Raw genomic sequence first — 27,712 nt, 5'->3', positions numbered from 1 at the left:
GGTAATTCCCAGATATGATCTATCTGATGCATGATGATGGGCCATTTTAGTGATTTAAATGTCACTCTGCATATATTTGTGCCAAGCAACATGTGATCTTGTTCCTGTGTTTCTACTCTTCCCACTGTTTTGTGTCCTTTTCATTGGTGATGGTGTTCAAGGCAAGCTAATGTACCCCTTGCTTGTGTCTCAGTGGTGTAAATATGTATGAATTTTGAACAGTTAAATCTTTTTATAAAAGCACGTACTAAAACACATCTTTCTAAAGTATTTCTGGGATCTGCCTGAAGATTCTTATACACTAATGTGTAGCTAAATTTTCTGAAGACCATTGCATCTGTATCTACAACTCAGTAGTATATTGTCTTGTTTGGACAGTTTTATAGATGCACCTTGAATGTTTATATCTTGGTAGCAGTATTCAAACTTTCCCTTTTGGTTGTTTGCCTTTGAGAACAGTGCAGATAATACTATAAATGTTCTCAAGAATTCTGAAGGCAGGGACTCAAACATGTGCCAAATCTTAAACTTACGGATTGCATCTGAAACTGCCTACAGTAGCTTGTAATCTGTTTGTGGACTGAAGTGCTGGTAACATGTTCCTGATTTATAATGGCGGCAACTGAAAAAAATGCTTAGATGTAGCAATTGAGTGATAAATTAACAAGCTGAATCCTTAAAAAAAAAAAACGTATTGACACAGCTTAAGTCTGACCACTCTATGGTATATTACAATATTTCTATATGATTTTGACAATTCACTTCCTTTTTGTGCAGTTGTTTTGTTGAAGAAGGAAATACAGTATTAGTGTTTTGAAGGTTGTCATTGAAACAGTCTATTATAAAATATTGTGCCCAACTGCTGTAATATTAGTATTTACAATCAATTCAGTAATTTCTAACTTCTATAGTAATGAACCATAGAGTCTGAGCCTTTTATCTGAAAAATTTGCTTCCCTGCTTTGTGCTAGTGGGCTGTTGATTTCATCTTCCATGACGTATTTCAGCTTGCCTTTGTTATGTATGTTTCTTTCAAATCTTTCCATATTGCTTTTCTCTTTACTATTAGTCCTTTGTCCTTCTATTCAACTTACCTCCTACAAGGACCATAGAAGAAAAAAAAAATCAAAGCAGGATTTAGGCTACTGTAGCCCTAACATCCCATTATGCGTCCCCGTATTATAGTTCTCATCTTTGATAGTCCTCTTTTGCTCTTTGTCTAAAGAAAAATTTCAGTGGCAGGAATCGCTTGGTATATGGCATAGCATGCAGCACAGATTTACATTTAATGACTGGCCCATAGTTGCTACCATAATAGCTAAAAGTGATGATAAAAGCATTCTAGCCATCAGCAGTTAACTGGAAAACGGTAACTTTCCCTTGGGCTGTCCCTTATAAGAGGACACAAAATATTTCTCGGTGTAATCAGATAGGCAAAAACTAACACTCACAGGAAAAAGTAATTCAGAATTGGGGTTCAAGTGAATTGAGTTACTGTTGCTTACAGTTTAAAAAGAAATTAAGATGTGTATGCATGATAAATTATTCCAGTCTCAGTCTGTATTTCTCAAATACTTGTTTTAAGGCATTTACTCAATTTATTTATGAAACCTTCACTTCCAGTGGAAATAAACTGCCCAGTAATGGAAAAAAAGACCATTCTGGCCTTTGTGGAGCCTTTCCTTCAAGTAGTGCAGTGTGGAAGATGCTTTCTTAGCTTTCAAGATTATTGCACGACAAAAATCTGTACTGGTTTGAGGACCTACAGATTTAATCTTTACATAATATGTAGGAGGGGAAAAGAACACTTCACTTGTCTGTGTTAAGAGGGAATGCTAAAGCCCATTTCCCCCTTCTCGGATTCTTGCTTCTTAGCTCCTTGTTCTTTCATAATGAAATTGAAGTTGTGGATAGTGAAAAGGCTTGAGGTTTGAATTTTGGTTTGGGTTTTTTTTTAAGAGGCTTCTGAAACTGGTGGTCCCAGTTCTGGAATTGGCTCCATTCGTGTCATAATAGAACCTCAGATTTGTTGATGTCTTCAGTTATGCTTTTCCAGTACCTTAAACTTTTTTCAGATCTGTGGCAAGGGAATAACTGAAACTTTTTTCCTAGAATAATACTGTTTGAAAAATAACTCATGGTCAGTATCATGATATTTCCGGATACTTCGGCTTGATTTTTAGAAATTGTAAAATTAAGAAGAATCACAGAATGGTAGGGGTTGGGAGGGGCCTCTGAGGATCATCTGGTCCAACCCCCCTGCTAAAGCAGGGTCATCTACAGCAGACTGCATAGTACCGCCTCCAGGCAGGTTCTGAATATCTCCAGAGAAGGAGACTCCACAACCCCTCTGGGCAACCTGTTCCAGTGCTCCATCACCCTCAGAGTGAAGAAGTTCTTCCTCGTGTTCAGATGGAACTTCCTATGCTTCAATTTGTGCCCATTGCCCCTTGTCCTGTTGCTGGGCACCACTGAAAAGAGTCTGGCCTCATCCTCTTGACGCCCACCCTTAAGACCTTTGTAAGATCCCCTCTCAGTCTGTAGTGTTTAGAAATACTAAAATATTACTGCATTTAAGATGGTAGTGGTGACTCTAGAATACAGACAATAAATGGTAATAAATCTAAGAGACAGATTTTACTGTAAAATTTGCAGTTAATATGGACAGCAATTAGGGTTTGTACTTTCAGATCATTTGTTCCCTGAAGCAGCACATGAACCTGGAATTAGTTTCCTAAATTACTAGCAAGAGACTGAAACAAAAGCATAAAAAGGGAGGAAAAAGATTGGGTAGTCATGAGAAACATAGATACTGTCATTTTCATCAGGGATGTCCACAGTACCGTAACTACCAGATTTGCATGATTTTTGTAGCTGTTGCTTTCATTGAATACTTGTTTCCAAATGTGTTGTTCGGAGTGGTTTTAAGAATGACAGTTCTGGTGTAGTTTCTTGGACTGCAAAGCCAAAACCACTGCAGAGTTGTGAATTTGGAGGAACTTGGCATCTTTTAAAACATCGTCACAGAATCATAGATTGGAAAAGACCTCTAAGATTAAGTCCAACCATCCACCCTACACCACCATGCCTACTAAACCATGTCCTGAAGTGCCACATCTACACATTTTTTGAACATCTCCAGGAACGGGGATTCCATCACTTCCCTGGGCAGCCTGGTCCAATGCTTGACAACCTTTTTGGTGAAGAAATTTTTCCTAATATCTAATCTAAACCTTCCCTGATGCAGCTTCAGGCCATTGCCTCTTGTCATATTGCTAGTGAGTTGGGAGAAGAGACCAACACCCACCTCACTACAACCTCCTTTCAGCTAGTTGTAGAGAGCAAGAAGGTCCCCCCTCACCCCCCTCTTCTCCAGACTAAACAGGCCCAGTTCCCTCAGCCTCTCCTCATAAGACTTGTTCTCCATTGCCCTCACCAGCCTGTTCTTCTCTGGACATGCTCCAGCACCTCAATGTCCTTCTGGTAGTGAGGGGCCCAAAACTGAACACAGTACTCAAGTTGCGGCCTCACCAGTGCCGAATACAGGGGCACGATCACCTCCCTACTCCTGCTGGCCACACTATTCCTGATAGAAGCCAGGATGCCATTGGCCTTCTTGGCCACCTGGGCACACTGCTGGCTCATGTTCAGCTGGCTGTCAACCAACACCCCCAGGTCTTTTTCTGGTGGGCAGCTTTCCAGCCACTCCTCCCCCAGCCTGTAGCGTTGCATGGGGTTGTTGTGACCGAAGCACAGGACCTTGACCTTGTTGAAGCTCATAGAATTGACCTCAGCCCATTGATCCAGCCTGTCCAGATCCTGCTGCAGAGCCTTCCTACCCCTGAGCAGATTGACACTCCTGCCCGGCTTGGTGTCATCTGCAAGCTTACTGAGGGAGCACTCAATCCCCTCATCCAGAGCATTGATAAAGATGTTAAACAAGACTTGAGCCAAAACTGAGCCCTGGGGGACACCACCTGTGACCGGCCTCCAGCTGGATTTAACTCTGTTCACCGCTGCTCCTTGCGCTCAGCCATTTTAGCCAGTTCTTTATCCAGCAAAGAGTACACCCATCCAAATTATGGGCAGCTAGTTTTTCCAGGAGGGTGCTGTGGGGAACAGTGTCAAAGGCCTTACTAAAGTCTGGGTAGATGACACCCACAGCCTTTCCCTCATCCACTAGGCAGGTCACCTGGTCATAGAAGGAGATTGGATTGGTCAGGCAGGACCTGCCTTTCATGAACCCATGCTGGCTGGGCCTGATCCCCTGGTTGTCGTTCACATGCCCGGTGAGCACACTCAAGATGAATCACTCCATAACCTTGCGTGGCACCGAGGTCAGGCTGACAGGCCTGTAGTTCCCAGGATCTTCTGCTGGCCCTTCTTGTAGATGGGTGTTACACTGGGGATATTCCAGTCACCTGGGACCTCCCCTGTTAGCCAGGACTGCTGATAGATGATGGAGAGTGGTACAGTTTGGTATTCTCCATCACCTCAGGATCAGAGGATTTGATTTCACTGTTCTGTAAGCTGATTGAAGATCCTCCTGCTAGCAAGAGAGGCCTTCTTGCTGCCCCAGGTTTGCCACTGCCAGCTTCCTCTGGTAATGGAACTAGTAACTGGACATCTCTATGCTGAAGTACAGCAGGGAGTAAGTCACTTGTAACCCTGGATACAGCCACTAGCACTGACCCAAAGCAGGGACGAGACACATGTGGCTTGGAGATGGTGGCACCATTCTTTCTGGTGGTAGCATGGACTTTGTCCAGCTGTGAAGCCGTACTCCAGGTATGCACTAGTGGAAGAAATTGTGTGTGGAGGTTGGTGGTGGTGGGGTGTGTTTATTAAAGAAACGAAGGGGGCTTTCTCCCTTTAAACACAGTTCACTTGCAGTCTGGCAAAGCTGCTTGGTCTCAGAGGAAATTGGGTTTGCTAAGTCAGATGAGAATAATTTTGGGAGTACTTTGAAGTTGTAGTGAAAAGCAACAAGGAAATAACACTTACTCTGTTGTACATACACACTGCAAGCCTGTGACCTGAAGCAGATGCTTACTTCTGTACTTAAACTCATTTTGGAGAAGAGAATCTTCAAAGATTCTTCAAAGATTCTTCTGAGATTGTTGAAGGTTTGTTTTAGTAAACAGATTTCTGAGGCCAGAGGACAGCTTAATGCATTTATTTGCCTTTGTCTATTTACATGTGACTTCTTAACGTTTCTTTATCACTTTGCTGTTTTTTGAAGTCTAGTAACATTTTATCGTTGAGATTTTGCTACCAGAAACCATTTCTTATGAGATTTGCTCAGAGCTTTCCAGAATGTGTGTCTTTATATGTTTTATTACACTTTTGAGACATTTACACTGGCTGTGTAAGACTTGTGTGTGTCACCTTCTCTGCTCTCTCTGAAACAAAATGTTTGGTATTTCTTGCCTATTGTGCTGAGTTAGGTTAAATAAAGTAGTATCCTTCAAATGGTGTACTTCAATCTTTTAGAACAAGGTTTATTCCCTTCCCCTCCTCTCCCAAAGTGTATCTTGAAGTGGATGTGTGCTTTGTCAAATCCTGCTTTCGAAAATTTTGCTGTCTCTCCATGATTTTTTAAATTTTACTCTTGCAACCAATGCTTTATGTAATGTAAGTTCATCTTTTAACCATTGAAGTTTTAGGGTTTTCACCATATGTAGGTTTCACATAATTGGTGAATGTAGCCATTATCCTGCTACACGTACAGTAATTTCTTATTTTTTAAGTCTCTTCTGTGTTTTGGGTATATATACATAGACCATACTTTTTTTCTTTAGTGTTGCTCATGTTTAAGAGACTGGTTACTTGCTGGATATGACAGGCATGTTTATAATGTAGCTACAGAACAAGTTGAGCATTTTGTAAACTGTGTAGAAATACCGTGTTGCACTTGTAAGCCATGGGTCTGGTATTGGAATAGTTCATTGTCGTGAAATGAGCAGTTACTACCATTTGTATGTATTGTAAATGTCAAACTCGTATAGTGTGAGTTCAGAACCATGTGGGTGAATTTGAGTCTTCAGCCTTGGAATGAACAACAATATTGTTGACAAGGTTTGATTTCAGAAAGTGTTAGCTTCAAATCAATCAATAAATATAGGTTTTTTTAATGCAAAAAGATGCAGCCTGTGTTCTAGACAACAATACATTTTTAATAACAAAAAAAAAAATCATTACTACTATGTATCAGCCTACCAAAAACCACAGAAGTTTCTTCTATATCTTCATTGTTAGGGGAAGTTCACGCAGAGTGTTTTCCAAGGCACCTTTCTTCAGTTGGCTCAGTTTGGACACTTAAACTAATAACATAAATAAATAAAAATTTAAAAATATAAGTTAAAAAGGCTACTGATCAAATGTACTTGAATACTTTCTGCTGTAAGCTGCCAAAGCTTACACCTGGACTGCCGTATCACCAGTTAAAATAGATGATCAAAGGTAGCTTGTGAAAGGTGAAGTAAACTGTATGAGGGTATATCCATTTTTTCCAAATTAAGTAATTATTTCAATATAGTTTCTCTAATTTTGCCCATGTAGTTTTTCTCAGTGTATTAATCTGTGTAAACACGATAGTAAAGCATAACTTAAGTTAATACTTTTTTTATATGCAGATTTCCACAATCCAAGAACTTGTTACTGGTTATGAAGCCTCATTGAAAACTTGTGACCTTTTTAGTACATGTGGTAAGTTTCTATGTTCTTCCATTAATTACACAGTAATAACTAATGCTGTTTATGGCAGTTCTCAAGAAGTGTTGAAGTGGTAATATTTTTAGCAAGATAATAGCTGTAATACCTTCTAGTTAAATGAATACATTACAGGAAATATTTGCTGAGTTTGCCAAGCTTTGTTTCTTGTGTTTGTTTTTCAAATACAATCTTCAACCTTACTGGTTACTGTAACTTTTTCCATTTTATTGCAGAAAATGGAGAGAAAGAGCCCCCAACGACACTGCTTTGGGTTCGATATTTCCTGGCACAGCACTTTGACAAACTTGGCCAGTGTTCTTTGGCCTTGGAATACATTAATGCTGCAATTGCAAGCACTCCAACATTAATAGAACTATTCTATTTAAAAGCAAAGATTTACAAGGTAAAAAGTGGATATGGACATGTAGAGTGCCTACTTCATTTGAAAAAAAACAAAACACAACCCATCAAACTAGTGTGAATGTGTGGGTAGTATTTCAGTTAGCAGTGGTTATGGGCATCGGATTTCATGCAGGTTTCTTTTCAGGCACGGTTCTGTCAGGAAGAAAATGAAAACCCTTTTGTTTAGGTTTTGCAAAGCAAGTCATAACTTGGATGTCATTGTGAAAAAATCTGGGGGCAGGAGGCAGCAAACAAGGAAGAAATACCAGTAACTATAGATTTCAGGAGTTGATCAATAGCAGGCTTACAGTGAAAGTTAACTTTTTAACTGCTCCCTAACAGCATGTAGGTAACCTCAAGGAAGCTGCCAAATGGATGGATGAAGCACAGTCTTTAGATACTGCGGACAGATTTATCAATTCTAAATGTGCTAAATACATGCTGCGAGCAAATATGGTGAAGGATGCAGAGGAGATGTGCTCTAAATTCACAAGGGTAAGTGTATTGCTTCAATGAAGAGAGGTTTTGTTTGGCTCTGGTAGTTTAGTTTATTTTTCACTCATGTAACTTTTGACCAAAATTTAAAAAAATAATCTTTTAGTATCCATTTTTAAGATAATACGCTTATACTTAGTGGTAAATAACTATATAGAATCATAGAATGGTTTGGATTGGAAGGGACCTTTTAAAGATTGTCTAGTCCAGCTCCCCTACCATGGGCAGGGACATCTTCCACCAGACCAGGCTGCTCAGAGCCCTGTCCGACTGGGCTTGAACACTTCCGGGGGGGGCATCCACAGCTTCTCTGGGTAACTTGTGCCAGTGCCTCCCCACCCTCAGAGTGAAGACTTTCTTTCTTGTGTCCAGTCTAAACCTACCCTTTTTCAGTTTAAAACCATTACCCCTTGTCCTGTCACTACAGGCCCTGGTGAAGAGTCTCTCCATGTCTTTCTTATAAGCCCCCTTTATATACTGAAAGGGTGAAATTAGATCTTCTTGGAGCCTGCTGTTCTCCAGGCTTAACAACCGCAATGAACAATCGCAACTCTCTTGGCCTCTCTTGCCAGAAGAGATGTTCAAACATTGATTTTCGTGCTCTAACTGACCGCTGTCCCTCTTGTGCTGGGGGCCCAGAGCTGGCTGCAGTACTCCAGGTGTATAGACCAAGTGAACAGTGGAAAAAATAGTTGTTCAGAGATAGTTGTCCAGAAGTACTTTTCATTGCCAAACTTCTAAGTACCTCTGTGGAAATGCAGCTTATGGATACCTTGTTAGCAAAACTTGCTGTTTCCCAGGAATACCACTGAAGCCAACCACACAGGAATGTGCATTGTATTCATTGTGATTTAGCACTAACATGAATCAACTTGAACATTTTATTCCTTTAACTTAGTGCTAGAGACAAAAAATTTGTTAAAGCAAATTCTAATCTTAAAAGATGGGGGTAAGCATTTTAAATTCCATATTTTTGACATTGAACAAAATTTATATTTGTGAAGACCAGATTTCCATTTTATTTATGTAACTAACCATGAAGACAGCTACTTGGTGGGATGTCTTGGAGCACATAAATGAATTATGCTCCTTAATTCTTCTTAATTTTAGGTCTGAAAACACTTGAAAGTTAGTCTGAGCTTTTTAGATATTTCTAAGAATGATTGAAACTTTGATTACTAAAACGCATCATGTAAGCTTGTCAGAAGTGTTAGAGCAAGAAACGCAGAACTCTAGCATAGATGCCTGTGGTAAGATTGGATAAATCTGATCCTATGTAATTAAAAGTTGCGAGTTGAACTCCGTTTTCTTTCCTAGTATAAAGACTGTTCTAAAAACTTGGTGGCTAGCATTCGTGATGTGTGGAATGTGCTTCCAGTTTGTTCATCCTTAATCTGGAGCATTGGAACTATAAAGAAGAAATCCTAGGATTTTTTTCTCATAAAAATATGAAGTATAAATTTAACTTTATTTAGACTAACAGGTTCTAAGAAACATACTATTTTTTGTACTACGTGATAAAGCAGTAAATACACTGGTGGATTTTTAGACTAGTAGATGGCACTTACCTGACAGGGGAAAAAACAATGAAAATTATTTGCTGAACTTCAAAATCATAGAACCATAGAATAGTTTGGGTTGGAAGGGACGTTTAGAGGTCATCTAGTCCAATCCCCCAGCAATGAGCAGGGACATCTTCAGCTAGATCAGGTTGCTCAGAGCCCTGTCCAACCTCAGATTGAATGTTTCCAGGGATGGGGCATCTACCACCTCGCTGGGCAACCTGTGCCAGTGTTTTGCCACCCTCACTGTAAAAAATTTCTTCCTTATATCCAGTCTGAATCTAACCTCTTTTAGTTTAAAACCGTGGCCCCTTGTCCAGTCCCAACAGGCGCTACTAAAAAGTTTGTCCCCGTCTTTCTTACAAGCCCTCTTTAAGTACTGCAAGGCTGCAACAAGGTCTCCCTGCAGCCTTCTCTTCTCCAGGCTGAACAGCCCCAACTCTCTCAGCCTGTCCTCGCAGCAGAGGTGATCCAGCCCTCTGACCTTTTCTGTGGCCTCCTCTGGACCTGCTCCAACAGCTCCATGTCTTTTGTGTGCTGAGGGCTCCAGATTTTTAAAAACAATGGTGTTTTCTGCCCACAAATTATAGAAGTAAGACTGTGCATGCAAGTGTGAGTTAATCTTAAAAATCTGTTGCGACACTAATCTTGTTCAGGTAAATTTTTTTTTTTTAATATCTACCCTCTTGTATCCTGGGGAGCATATGGTATGACAAGTGTTCTTCTCTGTCCCTGGGTGGTTTTATCCATTTTCTGTTGTATTCCAAGTAGTTGAAGGATTGACTGTTTCCTACTAATGGCCTGAAATTAGCTGTAGTTAAAAGAAGCAACTGGTAAATTATAATAGCAAAAAGTGATAATGACACTTATTTCAGGAAGGAACTTCTGCTATGGAAAACCTAAACGAGATGCAGTGTATGTGGTTCCAGACTGAATGTGCTGTAGCTTATCAAAGGCTAGGGAAGTATGGTGATGCCTTGAAAAAATGCCATGAAGTAGAAAGGGTAAGTAGGTGCAAACACTATCAGTTTCTTTCCCAGTACTTTCATGTGCTAAAGGAGAGATTTGCTGATGATTTTTTGCTAATTGATATCTGCAGCATGATTTTCTTTGCATATAAAGTTTCTAGTCTGTTGACTTCTACAATTAATACTTGATGATTTATTGTAATAGATAACATGTCATCCCTAGCTATTGTGTGAAAAAGAACTATCTGAAGTGAAAAGGATTCAAAATAAAATACCATGTCTCCTAACTATACAACTATTTGTGCATTAACTTTATGCTGTCTTTTGCCAATAGCTTTTTAATCAGAATGATCACATTTCAGTTGACTTTTAGAGTGTGCCGAGGTCTTTGAACAATCATATTATAGTTTTTGTTAACAAAATGAGATTTTTCTGGGTGGGCGTTTTTCCGACTGACAGGTTCTCTTGGACAGTCAGTATTATAAGGATATTTCTGTGTGTGTTAAATATTGCCTGTAAATAATATCAGTTGTAACTTTATTGACCTCTATCTAACTAAAAAAATAGACTACACAAGGGAAGTGCATAACAGTCAAGTTGTTTTTTTTTTTTTTCTTCTTGAAGCATTTTTTTGAGATAACAGATGATCAATTTGACTTCCACACATACTGCATGAGAAAGATGACTCTTCGTGCCTATGTAGACCTTTTGAGATTAGAAGATGTGCTCAGGAAACACGCCTTCTACTTCAAGGCTGCTCGATCGGCAATCGAAATCTACTTGAAGCTCCATGATAATCCTCTTACCAATGAAAGCAAAGAACAAGAAGTGAATTCAGGTATGTAGACCATAATGGAGGTTTATACGTGTATGACACATGAAAGCTAATTAAGCTATGTGCTGTAGAATAAATACAAATTGTAACATAGAGAAGTTTTTCCTCTCTTCTGTCACAATCCGATAACTGAAAAGAGATCATAGATAACATGCTAAAGTTTTCTTCCTCCTTGTTCTCCTCTCATCATATTGTAAAACTAGTACATGAATGAACCTAGCCATAGTTGGAGTACTTGGGGAGGACTGACACTTCAGAATATTAGGAGGAAAAATCAAATTCAGTTCAGCCATTTATTCATTTAAACAGAAGAGAAGTATCATTCACAAATGACTTATGAAATAATGGATAGATTTTTGTGGGGAAGCAGTCTGAATTGTAAGAATTTAATTTTCATCTAGTGTGTTTAATTTATCACATAGTAATACTAGTTAACACTGCATTACATTTTATTGTTTTTCACATAACTTCAGGACCAAAGAATACACAGATGTGGGTATTAGCAAAATTAATACATTTAGGAGATTATTTAAAACTAATGTTAAAACGAAAGCAGACACTGTTAGGATTGGAAACCTGAGGATTCAATGACAAATGAGTTAGGAGGTTTCTTCCTTTAAGATAAATAGCTGCTTCTCCTTTTGTGGAATCGCAGTGACTGTTGGCACTGCAGTGGCTGTTGACTAAAGGGATGGAATTAATGCCTAGCTCTTTGCAAAGGGAAGAATATTTGACATGGGGCAAAAAGTTAAACAATCAAAAATGGCACTTAATATTGCCAATACAATCTTACCTTTCACTCAGAGGTGAATAACAAGTTTTTCTATATCTGCCTATATATAGTGAAGTACATATAGAAAGAGGCATATTTCGCAGCACAATGAACTTGCATCTATTTTTCTCTCCAATTTTAATTTGTTTCTGTATATAATGTAAGATCAGTGTGTGACAGAGGATCTTGGCAGCAGTATGTCATAGAAGCCAAGGTGGGGAAGAGTCTTAGGTAGTCACGTTAGTTCATTTGCCTGCTGCGCATTGGGATTCCATAGGCTCATCCACAGGGGAAGACAGCACTGTGTGAAGGGGGTAAACAGAAAAGAATGCTTGTTGCTCCTTGCTTCTGCATTCACATAGTGTTGGCTGCCCCCAGCAGAGAGGTCATGGTGCCATAGCCACAGAAAGATGTGTTAGTCCCTCCATAGCCCAGTTTTCTGTTCCTTGCCACATTAGCAGCACAAATCCTGTTCTCGGTGAAACATGACAGTAGACAAAGTGGAAACTACAGTATTATTCTGGCTAAACTGGTCAGGTCAGTGGGACGTCAGGGAAAGGAAAAAAGAGGGGTGGATGGAGAGGCTGAAGGCTCCTTGCTTCTATGTGAACTTGTAGGAAACAGTGTTTTGTGTGTTCTGCTTTTCATGCAACTGTTAAACCTTCTTGGTTTGTCTAAATGCGAGTCCTGTCTAAAAATCTGGAGACAGCAAACAGCCTGAAGATTCATATAAAGGACCTGCTAATACATACCAGAATATTTTACCTCTCCTCACACCAAACAATACCAGTTTTTGCTTGCATCCATTTAGCTATTCCATGGCATTTGCAGAAAAATCTATGCGATTATCATTGTTGTATATTGTTCAGATGCTTTAATGAAAGATGCAAGATTGCTTTAAGATGGAGTGTAAATCTGTCTGGATGTTTCTAGTTAGCTTTAGAAGGAAGCTGAGCTACAGTCAATATGGGAGTTCATTATTACCCTACAAAACCATTTTCTAAGGTAAAACCTGCCATAGATACAACAACTTCATGGAATTAACCTTTCAAATAGTTGAGGTTTCTATAAGAACCGTGTCTGAGAAAATATGCAATATCAAGTGTTGTGTTATGCTGTAAATAGTTTCACGTTACTACTGGAATTACTATGTAGTGATGGTAGTCTGACAAGTGCCGATATCTGTGGAAATTGCTGTATGCAGAGGAGCGTAGTGGCATGTCTAACAAGAATTTTGATTAAATATTCCGTTAATACAAGTTACTGTGTTTGTTACTTTAATCCGTAGAAAATCTTTCAGCCAAAGAATTGAAGAAAATGCTTAGCAAGCAAAGAAGAGCACAGAAGAAAGCAAAACTTGAAGAGGAAAGAAAACATGCAGAAAGAGAGCGACAACAAAAGAATCAAAAGAAAAAGCGAGATGAAGAGGAAGAGGAAACTAGTGGACCCAGGGAAGAGCTAGTTCCTGAAAAACTGGAAAGGGTTAGCATGGTCTTTCGTGTTAAATTAATGTGATTGTCATAAAAAGCCTATGATGTGGGATTGCTATCAGGTTCTCCTAGAAAAATCCATGGTTTTTTATAAAATTATTTTTGCATGCAAAGATACCTTTTTGTAGTCTATCTCTATTTACACTAATATTTTTCCTCTAATAAATCAAATTTCTGTGTTAACAATATTATACATTCTTTAATCTTTGGTTTTTTTGAACAGTAGGCTATTAAAGTAGATACTGAACAAAAAGATTGTTCTTGTCTGAAGAGCTCTGGTTTTCATACAGTGAATTGAGAAAAATGAGCAGAAATGAGATTTCAGTTCACAAAACTTTAAGACATGTTCCAGTATTTCTCTTAAGTCCAAAGAGCTACCTCCTTCATCACAGTAACTGCAGAAGTTTAGGCTTGTTGTCTAAGGTGGTTGTGTTTAGTTGTTTCTGAAATGCTAAATAACAACACCGAGTACACTACATAAGCAATGCCAGAGTTAGCAATGATGATGTCTTTGTCAACATGAAATCAGGAGTAAACACTTGTCAATCTTGCTGTTCAAATAAAAATGTTGTGGTTCGATTTAATTCAGGAAGCTATTTACACTTCACCTTTGACCTCTGATTATTTAAATGCTAAGAATAACAAAAATTTTCCTTGGTGTTTTTTTGACATTTATTTTAAATTTTACTCTGTTTTTATTAAAACAGGTAGAAAATCCATTAGAAGAAGCCATTAAGTTCCTTATACCACTTAAGAATCTTATTGGACATGACATAGAAACACATTTATTAGCATTTGAAATATACTTTAGAAAAGGTAAAGTACTGCATAACTTCATTTTTTTTATCTGCAAAGTTTTAACCCTTCACTGCAGCCTGTGTTATGTGAGTGTAGCCTAAAATGGGCTGGAATAGATACTTACTCGACTGAGGCTGGGGTTTGCATCATATCCAGTGGTGACAGGGGAAATGGCATTTTTGTTTAGCCAGCCTTAACACAACCAAAAAACCTAAGAGCAAAGTAGGTTGTAGTATGTACTAATAAATGCTGTATAAAGGTATTTGCAGTGTGATGCGTGATCTTTAATTATCTAGGGGAAAACAAAGCCAAACAGATAGTAGTATCATCTATGCAGTGTTGCCAGAGTTGAAGCAACAGGCATTTCTATTTTATTAAGCAATTTGGATGGGAAAAATAAATCTTCCCAATTCTGTGTAAGCATTGATATTTCTAATGTTTATACTAGATTTACTAAAGAAAACAGTAGTTGATACAAAGAGAAATAGTTCTGTGTTCTTAATCTTGATGTGTTTTTTCTTCTTCCCACAGGAAAGTTTCTGTTAATGTTACAGTCTGTCAAAAGAGCTTTTGCTATCAACAATAATAACCCATGGCTACATGAGTGCTTGATTAAATTCTCTAAAGCTGGTATGTGTGTAGGAAGTATGTATGTATGTGTAAAGATACAGGAAAAGGAAGTTGTATTGTACAAGGGCATAACTACATATTTTTGTAATGTATAACTACTCTTGAAATACAGACTGATATGAAGAAAAATTAATATGTTTTGTTTTTCCTGGCAATACCCAAGAAAACACTGGCTGTGCTATGCAGGGTACTGTGTCTGTATTATGTTCTGGTTGGTCCTCTGTTAATCCACGAGGTGGGCCCAATAACTCATTTTGGCTGGGTTCCACAAAGGAATAGGTGTTCCAGAGATCCTTGAAATACTTCAGTTGTAAGAAAATAACTGACAGGTATGGGAGAAAGATTCTGACTGAAGCAGAGTATGCATTGTGAACTTGCAGCAGAAAGTTTACATGACAGTGCACTTCATGTTTCATCTGTAAATGCATTGGTAATGCTTGTGTTGACCTGTAATACTGCTGTGAACTGAAATTTGTGCTTCTTTCTGGGCCCAATTTTTTTTTTTTTTAAATGGAATTTTAGCGGTGATGTTCATGATTTCACACTGGCTTCTATGGTTGTTTAAATAGCGCTTTTTGCTTCTCTGTCTTACCTTCACCCTTCTAGTATCCGACCAGAGTAACCTCCCAGAAATTGTGAGCAAGGTCCTAACTCAAGAAATGCAGAAAATCTTTGTTAATAAGAACTTGGAAAGTTTTAATGAAGAATTTCTCAAACACAATGCTACCTCCATTCAGCACCAACTGTCAGGTTCGTTTAACTTTTTAGTGCTATTGAAAAGGATATTAAGTGATTTAAATCCAGAAGCCTTATCTGCAGTCCAGAAATCATACATAAATTCCAATGAGCCAGAAACTCACATGTTTACATTTGGTTTTTTTCTGCCTGTGTTTACCATGTTAAAAAAACTCATTCACTCTTTTATTAGATGCATAAGGAGCCTGCTTATTGCCTCCAGAAGGTGCAATCAAACCTCCACAGGTATTCAAGTATGGAAGCACTGCCATCCTTCCTGTTGCAGCTTCTAGCTTTGAAATGATTAGAAAATATAAAGCAGAAAATCCTATATATTAGAAGGCAGTGCTTTTCCCTGTTTCCTTATCAGCGGAAATGTCTCTGTTCCTACTCATGGCTTTGTCACGTAGCAACAGCATCAATAAAAATATCATGACAAACTTGTTATGCTACTTTTGTTTTTCTGCTTTGTGGTCAGTAATGAAAATGTTGAAATAGGACAGTCTTACGCTATTTGTGTAGAAGAGTTACAAGTAGCTGCTGGAATTAAAGGAAGTTGGAATTGAAATTTGTGATGTCTACTGAATACAGAAAGTTTTGAAATAAAAATTGATGTCACCTGAGAAGCTAGTTAGAGTATTTGGAACAGTACTAATCTCACCTAGTTGGTAGAAGTTACACAGGCTCTGTCCAGAGCCACTGGAGGAAGTTAGCTTCAGAGGACTGTTTATCTCTCTTAAAGGAAGGTTACCCCAACTTACCCAAACTTGGAGGCCATTACAAGATCCCTGTTTCAGGACAGCATCTTGAGAGACATACTTGCACCCCTTTCCTGTGAGCAGGCTCAGGATTTGGGAAGTCAAGTACAGGTATCTCAGCAGGCAGTTGCTCCTGATGCGTACAGATGTGTTCTTCCGCTCTTGTCATTGTTGGACATCTAAATGGATGTTTTCCAGGTTCTACTTTCTGGCCCTCCATTATTATGGAAAATAGTGCAGTCACTTTGTCATTGTAATTGCACAGGCTAAGACTGTCGTACTTCTGAATTTGGCTTCACCCTATCTACATCTTTAGTGCTTTTGAGAAGAGCCCAAACTAGATCATTGACAGTGGTGTCACTCGTGTTAGAGAGATGTCAGGGACCATTTTGAAGGTGAGGGGCTTGAATGTCTAAAAGCTCCTTAGGGTCAATGAATGGACCTTAAGGTCCATTGATCACTGATCCAACAGTGTGTCAGCCTACAGGCAGTGGGAACAAGTGCAGGGTTAGGATTTTAAAGTGAAATCAGGAGTGAACGAACCATAGACATGTCCTTGGTAGCTTCAGGTCTTCACTTGTGTGTCAGTCTTCTGTTCATGCTGAAACAGATACGAAGCGATGGAGTTATCTGCTGTGCAACATATAACTTCTGAAACTGTCATCTTTAATTCAGGTTTAAAAATGTAAAGGTCTGGAAGTCCCGAACCTTAGGTGTGAGAGTACAAATGAATGTTTCCTTGGCTTAAAATGATTATCAGTAACAAAAATTACAAGGAAAATTTTAATCCCTTTTCAATTTCTGTACCATAGCCTCACTGACTTTAAACAAATTTAACTCAGTTTAGTAAGTTCTTTGATAATGATGACTTAAACCCAAATATATTCAGTCCTGCAGCTTATTTTCTGAAACCTTTTGGATGTAAAATGCAGTAAGAACTAGGATATTTCAATTAGGAAAATTTAATAATTGGGGAAGGGAGTTGAGCAAGAGGGTTTTCCACTTTTTCAGTAAAATATTTTCATAAGCTTTTTATTCTTTGTAGCAGATTATGTAGTGAAGTGTGTTTGGACTTTGTGTTTGGCAAAGGAAAGCTTATGAAATACCTATGTGCTCGTTAAGATGAAATTTGTAAATTAAGGCAGCTGTGATACGAGGAGCAACACAGTATTTTGCAGTGATGCCCAGGCCAGTTTTGGTGAACTGTGGTCCATGAAGCTGCGTAGTTACATTAATGCACTGTCTTACTTCTCACCACTGCAGTCCAGTCCAGGCAGAACACCAAACTTGCATTACGCTTTCCTTGCATAGAAGCTGTTTCACTCAGCTCCGGGTTAGTAGCCCAGCTCGGCCTGACTTTCTGCCTGACAGATGTATCCTGGTCTGAATTTCTTCCAAACAGTTTTCCACAATTGTTCAGTAGCTGTATTGTTCACTTACTTGCAGTACTTTTCGAAAAGAATTCAGAGTGTTTCTGAGGAAATGTCTTTTACTTGCTGTTACATTTGTAGGATGGATTTCATTTAGCCTGCTGACTTGAAGGGCGTACTCATCAACGTACTCTTTATATGTGTGTCTTGACTGACAGGTCTTCAGTCAAGTGAGGCGTTCTACTTTTGCAGAAACAGATCTCCTGTGTTACTCAGTCCTTATGCTTCTAATAAATTTCAAAACCGCTTTAGTTTCATTAGTCTGAATTTATAAATAAGAGAGGAAAGTATGGTTTATTAAAACTTGTGAAGTTCTAATTCACATTGATTTGTAAGTTTTTGGATTCTGTGTGTCAGTATATGTGGTGTTGCATTTAGGAATGCTGATATCTAAATGTCGTGTTCTCTCTTGTGATAAGGTGCAAAGATGATGTATTTCCTGGACAAGTCAAGACAAGAAAAAGCAATTGCTGTTGCTACTAGATTGGATAAAAACATGAGAGATAAAAATGTGAAGGTAAAAGATACAGTATTTAAAACCAAAAAATGTGTGGGATCTTAAATAATGTATACTTAACTGCAGAATAATGTAAATGGTTCATATATCATGATAAATTAGTATTTGAAAGAACAAGGTTTCACATTTTTTTTCCCTTACGTAACTAAGATACCTGAATACCAGCAGAGAACCTGTGTTTGTTCAGATCAGTATTGTTTAACAGCACATCTTTTTTTACTACTGAAACAATTGTAAATCACACTTATTAACTGTTGCTTTTGTTTCTTTAGACGTTAACAAAGGTCTTTGAGGCACTGCTGGATGGCAGTTTTGGAAGCTGCCACACTCAATGTGAAGAGTATCAAGCAGCATGTCATAAACTGTTCCCTTTTACGTCTGCCTTTATGCCTGCCACAAACGAGGACGATAGCAGCATTGCGTCTGTGAATCACACAGCCATTAACCATGATTTGCTGTCTAATGAAATCTGAAGTAGTGTGTGCAAGCCCGTGTGCGTGTATACCTACATGCACACATGTATACGAAACTCTGACTCTCATTACATGCTGGCTGGATACAGATCAGGGTTACTTTTCCAGGTTGTATTTTAATATCTTTAACAGGTAAAAAACAAATTATTTGGATAGTGAAAGGAAATGGAGTATGCTATTAGTTATTTTTCTCCCAACAAAAACTGCCAATATTTATGTAAACATTATCCTTAATCAGCATTTTTCATGTTTATACTTGTACAGTTTTAAGTCTTTTAATAATCCATCAGCCTTCCCTCACAAAAAAATGTGGATGTTGAAGACTGCTTTCACATAAATGTCGTTACATATACAGATAAATGTGATCATATCTTGTTAATAAATTATCGTTTGAGCATTTTAGCAGATAAAGTCTGAAGCGCTGCTTGAATTGCCCTGTTCATCTTTTACTGTTCTTTAGGTTTTTTTCTGGTTTTGGTTTTGTATTTTATTTTTATCTTTGGTCAGTTTTTGGTTTCTTTTGAAGCACGGTGACGATGAAAGCATTGAGGGTTTGCATGTTTTTGTCAGGTGTGTGTCTTATATCGAACTGGTGTTGATGGATATGAAGATTAGGTTTGTGTAAAAAAAAAAAAAAACAAAAAAAAAAACCACACTAAGGCTTTTTGAAAACTATTCTATCTACCTTGTGTTCCATAACTATTATTTTCCTAAGTTTATGGTCAGTTTAACATTTTTAAGTTTGAGTATTCTGAAACAATTCTCTATGAAAACAGAATAAATTTGATACTGTTGTTTGTCGGTTGTTCCATCTTCCCCTTCCTCCTCTTCCTTCTGGTTTCTCCCCATCTGTTCACCTATTGACACTTAAGTTGAAAAAGCTGCTCCAATCTTGAGCAAATGCAGAAGGTACAGTAATGGGCAATACAGTTCTTCTCTACATCATAAAAATTCGCTGGTAAGTTTACTGTATTACCTCTGTTAAAAGTCTTAGTTATCCACCTCTGGCCAATACTCCAGTACTTCTCATGCCTAACTACTATTGCTTTAGGTGCTTCAAAGCAAATAGTATGTGAGGAGTATGTTTTACATTTAAAAACTATTTAAGGGAGCACAAAGAGGCTGACTGCAAATCACAGTGAACCTTTTTTCTTACTTTGTGTTCTGGTGCATTAACCATTAAATATACAACACATCAAAATGGAAGTCTGAATCTAATATACCTATTTAAAGCATAATATTGCTGGACAAAATGGCTACATATGACAGCTTTACATTCTATAAGAACTGCTATCAAAACATAACTATACTGTGGCTTGTACAGAAAATCAATTTTCTGGAAACTGTAATGGAATCATTCAATCCTGGTTCATTTTTATTTCACTGCAATGTAAATAATTTCAGTAATATTAACTAACCCCTCAAAGGCAAATATAAGTTCATGAGGAGGGGATTTTATTAAGACAAATAAACTGTTCTAATTAAAACTCTCCTTTGTGTGTCATCTGTTTAGATTTGAAATTGTTGAATGGAAAACTCACTGTAAAATATTGCCAACATATGTTATGCTGTAATAAATTATTTTGTACACACTTGCCTTTTCGTTTGGAGTTTTTGCGTGTTTATGGATATCAAACTTCAGCCCATCAAATTCCTTAGTTTTTTGCATTCAGTTGCAACATTCACTGGTTTAATGGGAACTCTGTAGGTAATTGAGAGAAAAAAATGCACTACTTAGCACGAGACACGTATCTCTCCCTATATAGTAACATACTACCCTGAGAAGTATGGCAAGATGTTTTTGTTTTACGTATTCATCATGTGCCTTTTGCTGTGGAACAGCTTTGCTCAAAGATGTCTCGGGGAGAGGTAGCTGACTGTGATGGGATTGTTTTGGCTCAGCAGTACCCTAGAAGCACTTTTATCAGCCCGCGTGAGGTGAAGATGTGAAGTGGTACGGTGGCCCTCTGTCTTGTATAGCCATGAGACAGAATCACAGAATGGTAGGGGTTGGAAGGGACCTCTGTGGGTCATCTAGTCCAACCCTCCTGCCGAAGCAGGGTCACCTACAGCAGGCTGCACAGGACCTTGTCCAGGCGGGTCTTGAATATTCATCTCCAGAGAAGGAGACTCCACAACCTCCCTGGGCAGCCTGTTCCAGTGCTCTGTCACCCTCAGAGGGAAGAAGTTCTTCCTCATGTTCAGGCGGAACTTCCTGTGCTTCGGTTTGTGCCCATTGCCCCTCGTCCTGTCACTGGGCACCACTGAAAAGAGCTTGGCCCCATCCTCCTGACACCCACCCTTCAGATAATTGTAAGTACTGATATTTGTAAGTAAGACAGTGCTAGAGACTTAACAGGGGCCTTTGGAAGGAGGCTGTGGCTCTACAGATGGGAAGGTAAGACTGCCACTCCAACCCTCTGGTGTCTGTTTAGCTGGACACTTTAAATCAGACTTGAGCAAAGATGCTTGGCATATCTTTTAATCAGTTTATTCCTTGAGAAAGTTGATGGGTAGTTTTATGATTTGTAGACCTGAAGAATCGTAGGACCACTTTTGAGAATTCTGAAAATATAAAAATTGAGTCGGAATTCTGTCACCCAGTGTGTGGCTTGGTTTTCTCTTAGAACTACTGGAGCCATAAGCTGCTGCGTTTTCTCCAGGGCTGTCATTACCGGTGTGAAGTGCTGGGGTAAATGCTTGTCAATCCTGTAGGCCATTGCCGAGAGCGAGGAGGGCAGTGTGGGAAGGATAACAAAAATAACGGAGAACAAGAAATGTCAGGGAAAGGTGTTTAAATGATGATGAAAAGATTTGGTGTCTTTTCAGTAGCTTGAATTAGGAAAGTTATCGAACTTAACAGGCCTGTTGAGTTGTCCTAGAGGCAGTGTGCTGTGTATGTAAGCACTGTTAGCATTTATATGTCACAGAATCAGTGCTGCACATTTCAGTGTTTAAACGTTGAAATATATTTAGCTTGCCTAGATCCACTTTCATATACTGTACTTTTCATTCTTGTTTTCTTCATCACTTTCTTGCTTTTTTCTTCAGTGCAATTTGTCCTGATTTGTTATCTCACAAAATGACGCAGTCCACTTTGAAAGTCAGTTGTAGTCATTCTTGTTCCCCTGTCCCATCCCTTAACTTCTTTCCTTCTCTATGGAATGTGACATCCCAGGAGACAGCTTCTCTTTTTCTTACTGGTCCATTGGCATCAAGATAACTGCTGCATCGAGAGTTTATGGGCGATCCAGAGGGAGTTAGCGTGTGGGTGTGACTCTGAAGCTGAAGAGCCTCAGATTTCCTTTTGCCTCAGCACAGTCACTCCCTGCTCCTGATCATCTCGCGTCTCAAATCTGAGACTGGCTGTTTTCTCTCGAACGAGGTTAGCTGAGAGAACACACAGTGGCTGAGACGGGGGTCTGTCTTATTTTCACCGCCATTGACCCACAGGGAGGTGGAAGGAGTGATGTATTTATGCTACACATCTTTCTTCTGTAACTCTGGCCTGGCCTCAAGGAGTGCATGAAGAGCAAGGCAGCAGCTTCCTCAGGCCCCAAGTAAGTGGCTTTAAGATGCTTCTATGGCTGCCCGCAAGCAGACCACTGTCACTGAAGCTGTTCATACATCACATGTTTCGGCTGGAGACTGTCTTTGTGGTAAGGACTGGACGAGTTTTGTTAGATTGTAGCAGTGGTTCTGCTGAGGAAAAGTCGCTGAGCCTTGGAAACTTGTTCCTGATTCAAACCTGAAACATCTTGAATTGCTAAAGACCAAAACGAATTCCAGGTCTTGTGATGTGCTGGAGTATCTTTACCCTGTGCTTTTTGTTTTTTTTAAAGAAAAGAAAGAAGCTTTTGGAGAATCAAGGAGATAATACTGTTTTCCTCTGGCAGATTAACATTTCTATATAGACCAGATTTAATTGAATAACGAGAAACCTTTTTTATTGATATATCAACACACTTTTTATCAGTAGTTTTTATTAATATGATATTCAAATACTTCACAATCTTGTGATGAGTTCTCACCACCTTTGTTTAATCTTTGTTGCAGATGGGCATGGTGTGATGCGTGCCCTAACAACTTGCAGCCACCGTAGGGTGGGATTTGCTGCCTAGGGAGAAGGAAAACACAGAAATGCAGCAGCAGGCTGGCAGAAGGCTGCCTGCAGAATGCAGGGCCTCGCTTACCTCAAGGTATTAGATGGTTCAGGGCATTATTTAGCAAAGAGCTGATTCAGCTTGCTGAACTGCTGAAAATACTTTGTGTTATTTTTTTCACTGGTCTAATTTGTGATGATCAATGAAAATTTGTCAGACAATCACCAGAGCTAGTGCAAGGGAGTCATAGAATCACAGAATCATTAAGGTTGGAAAAGACCTCCACGATCATGAACTCCAACCATCCACCCTACACCACCATGCCTACTAAAGCATATCCTGACGTGCCACATCTACACATTTTTTTAACATCTCCAGGAATGGGGACTCCATCACTTCCCTGGGCAAGGCTGTTCCAATGCGTGACAATCTTTTTAGTGAAGAAATCTTTCCTAATATCCAATCTAAACCTCCCCTGACACAACTTGAGGCCATTGCCTCTTGCCCTATTGCTAGTTAGTTGGGAGAAGGGACCAACACCTGCCTCACTACAACCTCCTTTCAGGTAGCTGTAGAGAGCAACAACGTCCCCCCTCAGCCTCCTCTTCTCCAGACTAAACAGCCGCAGCTCCCTCAGCTGCTCCTCATAAGACTTGTTCTCCAGACCCCTCACCAGCCTCGTTGCCCTTCTCTGGACACACTCCAGCACCTCAATGTCCTTCTTGTAGTGAGGGGCCCAAAACTGAACACAGTACTCAAGGTGCAGCCTCACCAGTGGTGAGTTCAGAGGCATGATCACCTCCCTACTCCTGCTGGCCACACTATTCCTGATACAAGCCAGGATGCTGTTGGCCTTCCTGGCCGCCTGGGCACACTGCTGGCTCATGTTCAGCCAACTGTGGACCAACACCCCCAGGTCTTTTTCTGGTGGGCAGCTTTCCAGCCACTCCTCCCCAAACCTGTAGCATTGCATGGGATTGTTGTGACCAAAGCAGCGGCAGAAAGAGCACTCAGAGACAGGCCTGCTCCTCTTCCGTTACAACGTGTGCATGTTACTGGGTAAGTGCACGTGTCTCTTCGTGGGATTCACTGCTGGCAGGTTGAACCACAGAATCACAGAATGGTAGAGGTTGGAAGGGACCTCTGTGGGTCATCTAGTCCAACCCTCCTGCCAAAGCAGGGTCACCTACAGTAGGTTGTAGAGGACCTTGTCCAGGTGGGTCTTGAATATCTCCAGAGAAGGAGACTCCACAACCTCCCTGGGCAGCCTGTTCCAGTGCTCTGTCACCCTCAGAGGGAAGAAGTTCTTCCTCATGTTCAGACGGAACTTCCTGTGCTTCAGTTTGTGCCATTGCCCCTTGTCCTGTCGCTGGGCACCACTGAAAAGAGTCTGGCCCCATCCTCCTGACACCCACCCTTCAGATATTTATAAGCATTTATAAGGTCCTCTCGCAGCCTTCTCTTCTTCAGGCTGAACAAGCCCAGCTCCCTCAGCCTCTCCTCATAGGAGAGATGCTCCAGTCCCCTCACCATCCTTGTAGCCCTAACCACGAGCCCTCGTTGCTCATGATTTATCCACACTGGCTGGCTGGGTGTCAGAAACGCTGCACCTCTTTTGGTGGCAGGAACCTGCCTGCGTGGCTGGGCATCTCAGTCCAGATCTGCCATAGCTGGAGCTGTGCCCTTCCTCGTGGCCTGTGAAACGGTGGTAGGAGGAGCTGAAAAAATGGTGGTAGCAGCAGTGATTCTGAAGTATATAACTAACTGCACTTTGTACACAACAGAGGCATGGGCACAATTCGGACTTGAACTTGGGTTAGGTGTGTTTGCTGCCATCTGCAACAGATTGTTCTGCATCTGTGTGCTCATCCACCACCTGTATCATTACATTAAGTATTTTCCTGTGCTGTAGATATAGGTGAGTTAGGCTTTATTTACTTATTGTTAATCTTAGCAAAACCTTCAAAAGGCCTTACGTAGTCTGGATGTGAAACACAGATGCATTAATTTTGATTGCTATAAATTACAGCTGTGTTTTGTGGATCTTCCAAAATCTTTTGTTTTGAGCTGTTTTATTCTGGGTTTCTTTTATAAATGCCTATCACTTATCCCCACACCAATCAACGATTGTGTTAACCTAAATGTCATGAAAATTCATTGGCCCAGGGTCATGCAGTACTGCTGTCCACTCTCACAAGTACCCCCTCTTTCCTCCTCTTCTTCCCTGTCGTGGTTTAGCCTGGCTGGACAAGCACCCACCAAAGCCACTCTGTCACTCCCGTCCTCAGCTTGACAGGGGAGAAAAAATAAGAAGAAAAGCTCATGGCTCAAGATAAGGACAGGGAGAGATCACTCACCAATTACTGTCACAGGCAAAACAGACTTGACTTGGGGAGATTACCTTAATTTAGTGCCAGGTAGGGTAGTAAGAAATAAAACCAAATCTTAAAAGCACCTTCCCCCCACCCCTCCCTTCTTCCCAGGCTTGACTTCACTCCCAATTTCCCACCCAAGCAGCACAGGGAGATGGGGAAATGGGGTTTGTGGTCAGTTCAGCATACGTTGTCTCTGCCTCTCCTTCGTCCTCACAGGGAGGACTCCTCACACTCTGCCCCTGCTCCAGCGTTGAGGTCCCTCTTATGGGAGACAGTTCTCCACAAACTTCTCCAACATGAGTCTTTCCCAGGGGCTGCAGCTCTTCATGAACTGCCCCAGCGTGGGTCCTTCCCACAGCGTGCAATCCTTCAGGAACAGAATGCTCCAGCGTGGGTCCCCCATGGGGTCGCAAGCCCTGCCAGCAAACCTGCTCCAGCGTGGGCTCCTCTCTCCACAGGTCCGCAGGTCCTGGGAGGAGCCTGCTCCAGCGTGGGGCTCCCCACGGGGTCACAGCCTCCTTCAGGCATCCACCTGCTCTGGCGTGGGGTCCCTTCCACGGGCTGCAGATGGATATCTGCTCCACCGTGGACCTCCATGGGCTGCAGGGGGACAGCCTGCCTCACCATACTCTTCATCACAAGCTGCAGAGGAACCTCTGCTCTGGTGTCTCGAGCACCTCCTCCCCCTCCTTCTTCACTGACCTTGGTGTCTGCAGAGTTGTTCCTTTCATGTATTCTCATTCCTCTCAGGTAACTGAGGTCTCCACAGGAGGTTTTTCCCCTTCTTATCTAATTGATCCCAGAGGCGCTGCCACTATCGCTGATGGGCTCAGCCTTGGCCAGCAGCGGGTCCCTCGTGGCATTGGCTCTGTTGGAAAAAAGGGAAGATTCTGGCATTTTCTCACAGAAGCCACCCTTGTAGACCCCCTCTGGTGCCAAAACCTTGTCTCACAAACCCAGTACGTCCCACAAGTGGGCAGGCAGCCATACCCCGAGGCTGACAAATTTCTCGTCATAGAGAAAGAACCTGTTCCAAAGCCCAGACCCTAATGGAAAATGCTGTACCTGATGTTCTTATGGCTAACAAAAGTTTAGTCCAGAATTAGCAGTTATGACGGAAGGGGCAGTTTCTCATCTCCTTCAGCTCTAGCACCTCCAGACTACTTCCCAAAGAGCGAATCCCTCAGCTAGGAAGAGGTCCAGCCTTACGTGTGACACAAAAGATTCAAGCATAATCCTGTTCTCGTATGTGAATGCACTTGCCGCTTGCTGTTTCAACAGCAATGTTCTACGTACTGTTGGCATTTGTTTTTTCACGTCTGGAGTGCAGGTGTTAATGAACAGTGGTCAGCTCACGGATTTTCCACCAGAGGGAAGCCTTGCATCTCGAATAGTTTCATAGTAACGAATGCCTGCAGTCCTGTTTACTTTCAGGTGTTTGCTGGCTTTGTAGTAAGAGCATAGGAAAATGCCTGTCCTGTTTTTTTCTTGCAGGCAGTGGAGAGAGGTTCATTGGTGTTTTGTATGTGCTTAAAGGGCTGAATTAGACTCGTGTTTGAATAACCCAGCTGTCCATAGCTGTTGGTTTGGGGATCTGAAGTTGAGAGCGTAGCTGTTTGGGCATATTTTGTACCAGCTGTGAACAGAGACACTGGGAAAGGATGTCTGAGCCCACAGATGATCACGTCAGCCTTTTGGGGGATCCCGTGCAACATGCGGAAAGCATCGGTCGACCCAGTTCCTCCCTCACTCTCCTCAGGCTGTTGAGGAGAGGCAGAATGTATTGGCCTTGAAGAGTAGCCTTCGCTCCAGTTAATTTATTGTGGACTAAATATGCTGTCCGTTTACCCCTCAGACTTTGCTGCTTAAACATATTTCAAGTCTAGACAAAGTATTTGAGAACATGCTGTTAGCGCTTAAGAGGAGGTTTGGGTTTTGAGAGGTTACTAGAGGTATCTTAGGTATGCAGTAAGGTGGGAGAAGGAAATACATGGTATTTCCAGGACTGATTCCATATGATCAATGGTCAAACTTAAAGCAAACCAGGAAGTGAGGACCAGAGCAGGAGTTTTTTCCTGTTCCCCGTGCAGAGTGCCTAGCACAGGGGTTTGTACCACAAATATTAAACTGTCACAAAATCTACCTAGAAATGTAAGCAAACTATACCTGCTTGAGGCTTGGCTCTGCAAACAGTGGTGCAAAAGGTATCCAGGGATCTACAAAAGGCACCAGGCACCAAAGGAGTCTGTTAACTGTCACTGGAGATGTTTAATCAAATTTTAGCTAATCCATGCACTTGATCATGTTTGAAATGAGCTCAGAGGGTACCTGAAGCTGGAGGAACTTTTGTTTCTATTAATAATGCTCCCTGCATGTCTAAATGCCTTTCTAGGGAAATTCAAACCAATGGACTGAAGCAGTTAGATTAGCCACTGATAAATTTATTACGGTGGGATTCACAGGAGAGACCACGACTCATTTGCTCAGGGGTTACAGTGCTAATCCGGGTGGTGAGGCCATGTGCTGGTAGCTAGCTCAGGCATTGCAGAGCATCCAGGCATGAACAGGTACAGAAATGCCAGCAGGTTCCCTGCTGTTACTGTGCTGTTCAGGACTGCGCCTCTAGGCTGGATGTGCTGGAGCAGGCACAGAGGA

At 40.7% G+C, this 27,712-nt stretch overlaps 1 protein-coding gene across 2 annotated transcripts in view; it reads left to right on the top strand.

Annotated features, from left to right (window-relative positions):
• NAA16 (N-alpha-acetyltransferase 16, NatA auxiliary subunit) overlaps positions 1-20,163 on the top strand; it is a 74,166-nt gene extending 54,003 nt beyond the window's left edge. For both annotated transcript variants that reach the window (XM_075422506.1, XM_075422499.1), the window contains exons 10-20: positions 6,636-6,708; positions 6,948-7,117; positions 7,459-7,611; positions 10,049-10,177; positions 10,766-10,979; positions 13,037-13,230; positions 13,946-14,054; positions 14,568-14,666; positions 15,273-15,416; positions 18,009-18,106; positions 18,379-20,163. In XM_075422506.1, the coding sequence (XP_075278621.1) occupies positions 6,636-6,708; positions 6,948-7,117; positions 7,459-7,611; positions 10,049-10,177; positions 10,766-10,979; positions 13,037-13,230; positions 13,946-14,054; positions 14,568-14,666; positions 15,273-15,416; positions 18,009-18,106; positions 18,379-18,579 (1,584 nt within the window). In that variant the 3' untranslated portion in view covers positions 18,580-20,163. The remainder of the gene's footprint in view (positions 1-6,635; positions 6,709-6,947; positions 7,118-7,458; positions 7,612-10,048; positions 10,178-10,765; positions 10,980-13,036; positions 13,231-13,945; positions 14,055-14,567; positions 14,667-15,272; positions 15,417-18,008; positions 18,107-18,378) is intronic.
• Positions 20,164-27,712: the final 7,549 nt, after the last annotated feature.

The sequence above is a fragment of the Opisthocomus hoazin genome, chromosome 1 (genome assembly GCF_030867145.1).
Source record: "Opisthocomus hoazin isolate bOpiHoa1 chromosome 1, bOpiHoa1.hap1, whole genome shotgun sequence".
NCBI classification, from domain to species: domain Eukaryota; kingdom Metazoa; phylum Chordata; class Aves; order Opisthocomiformes; family Opisthocomidae; genus Opisthocomus; species Opisthocomus hoazin.
This window is presented reverse-complemented; position numbering and strand designations above follow the sequence as displayed.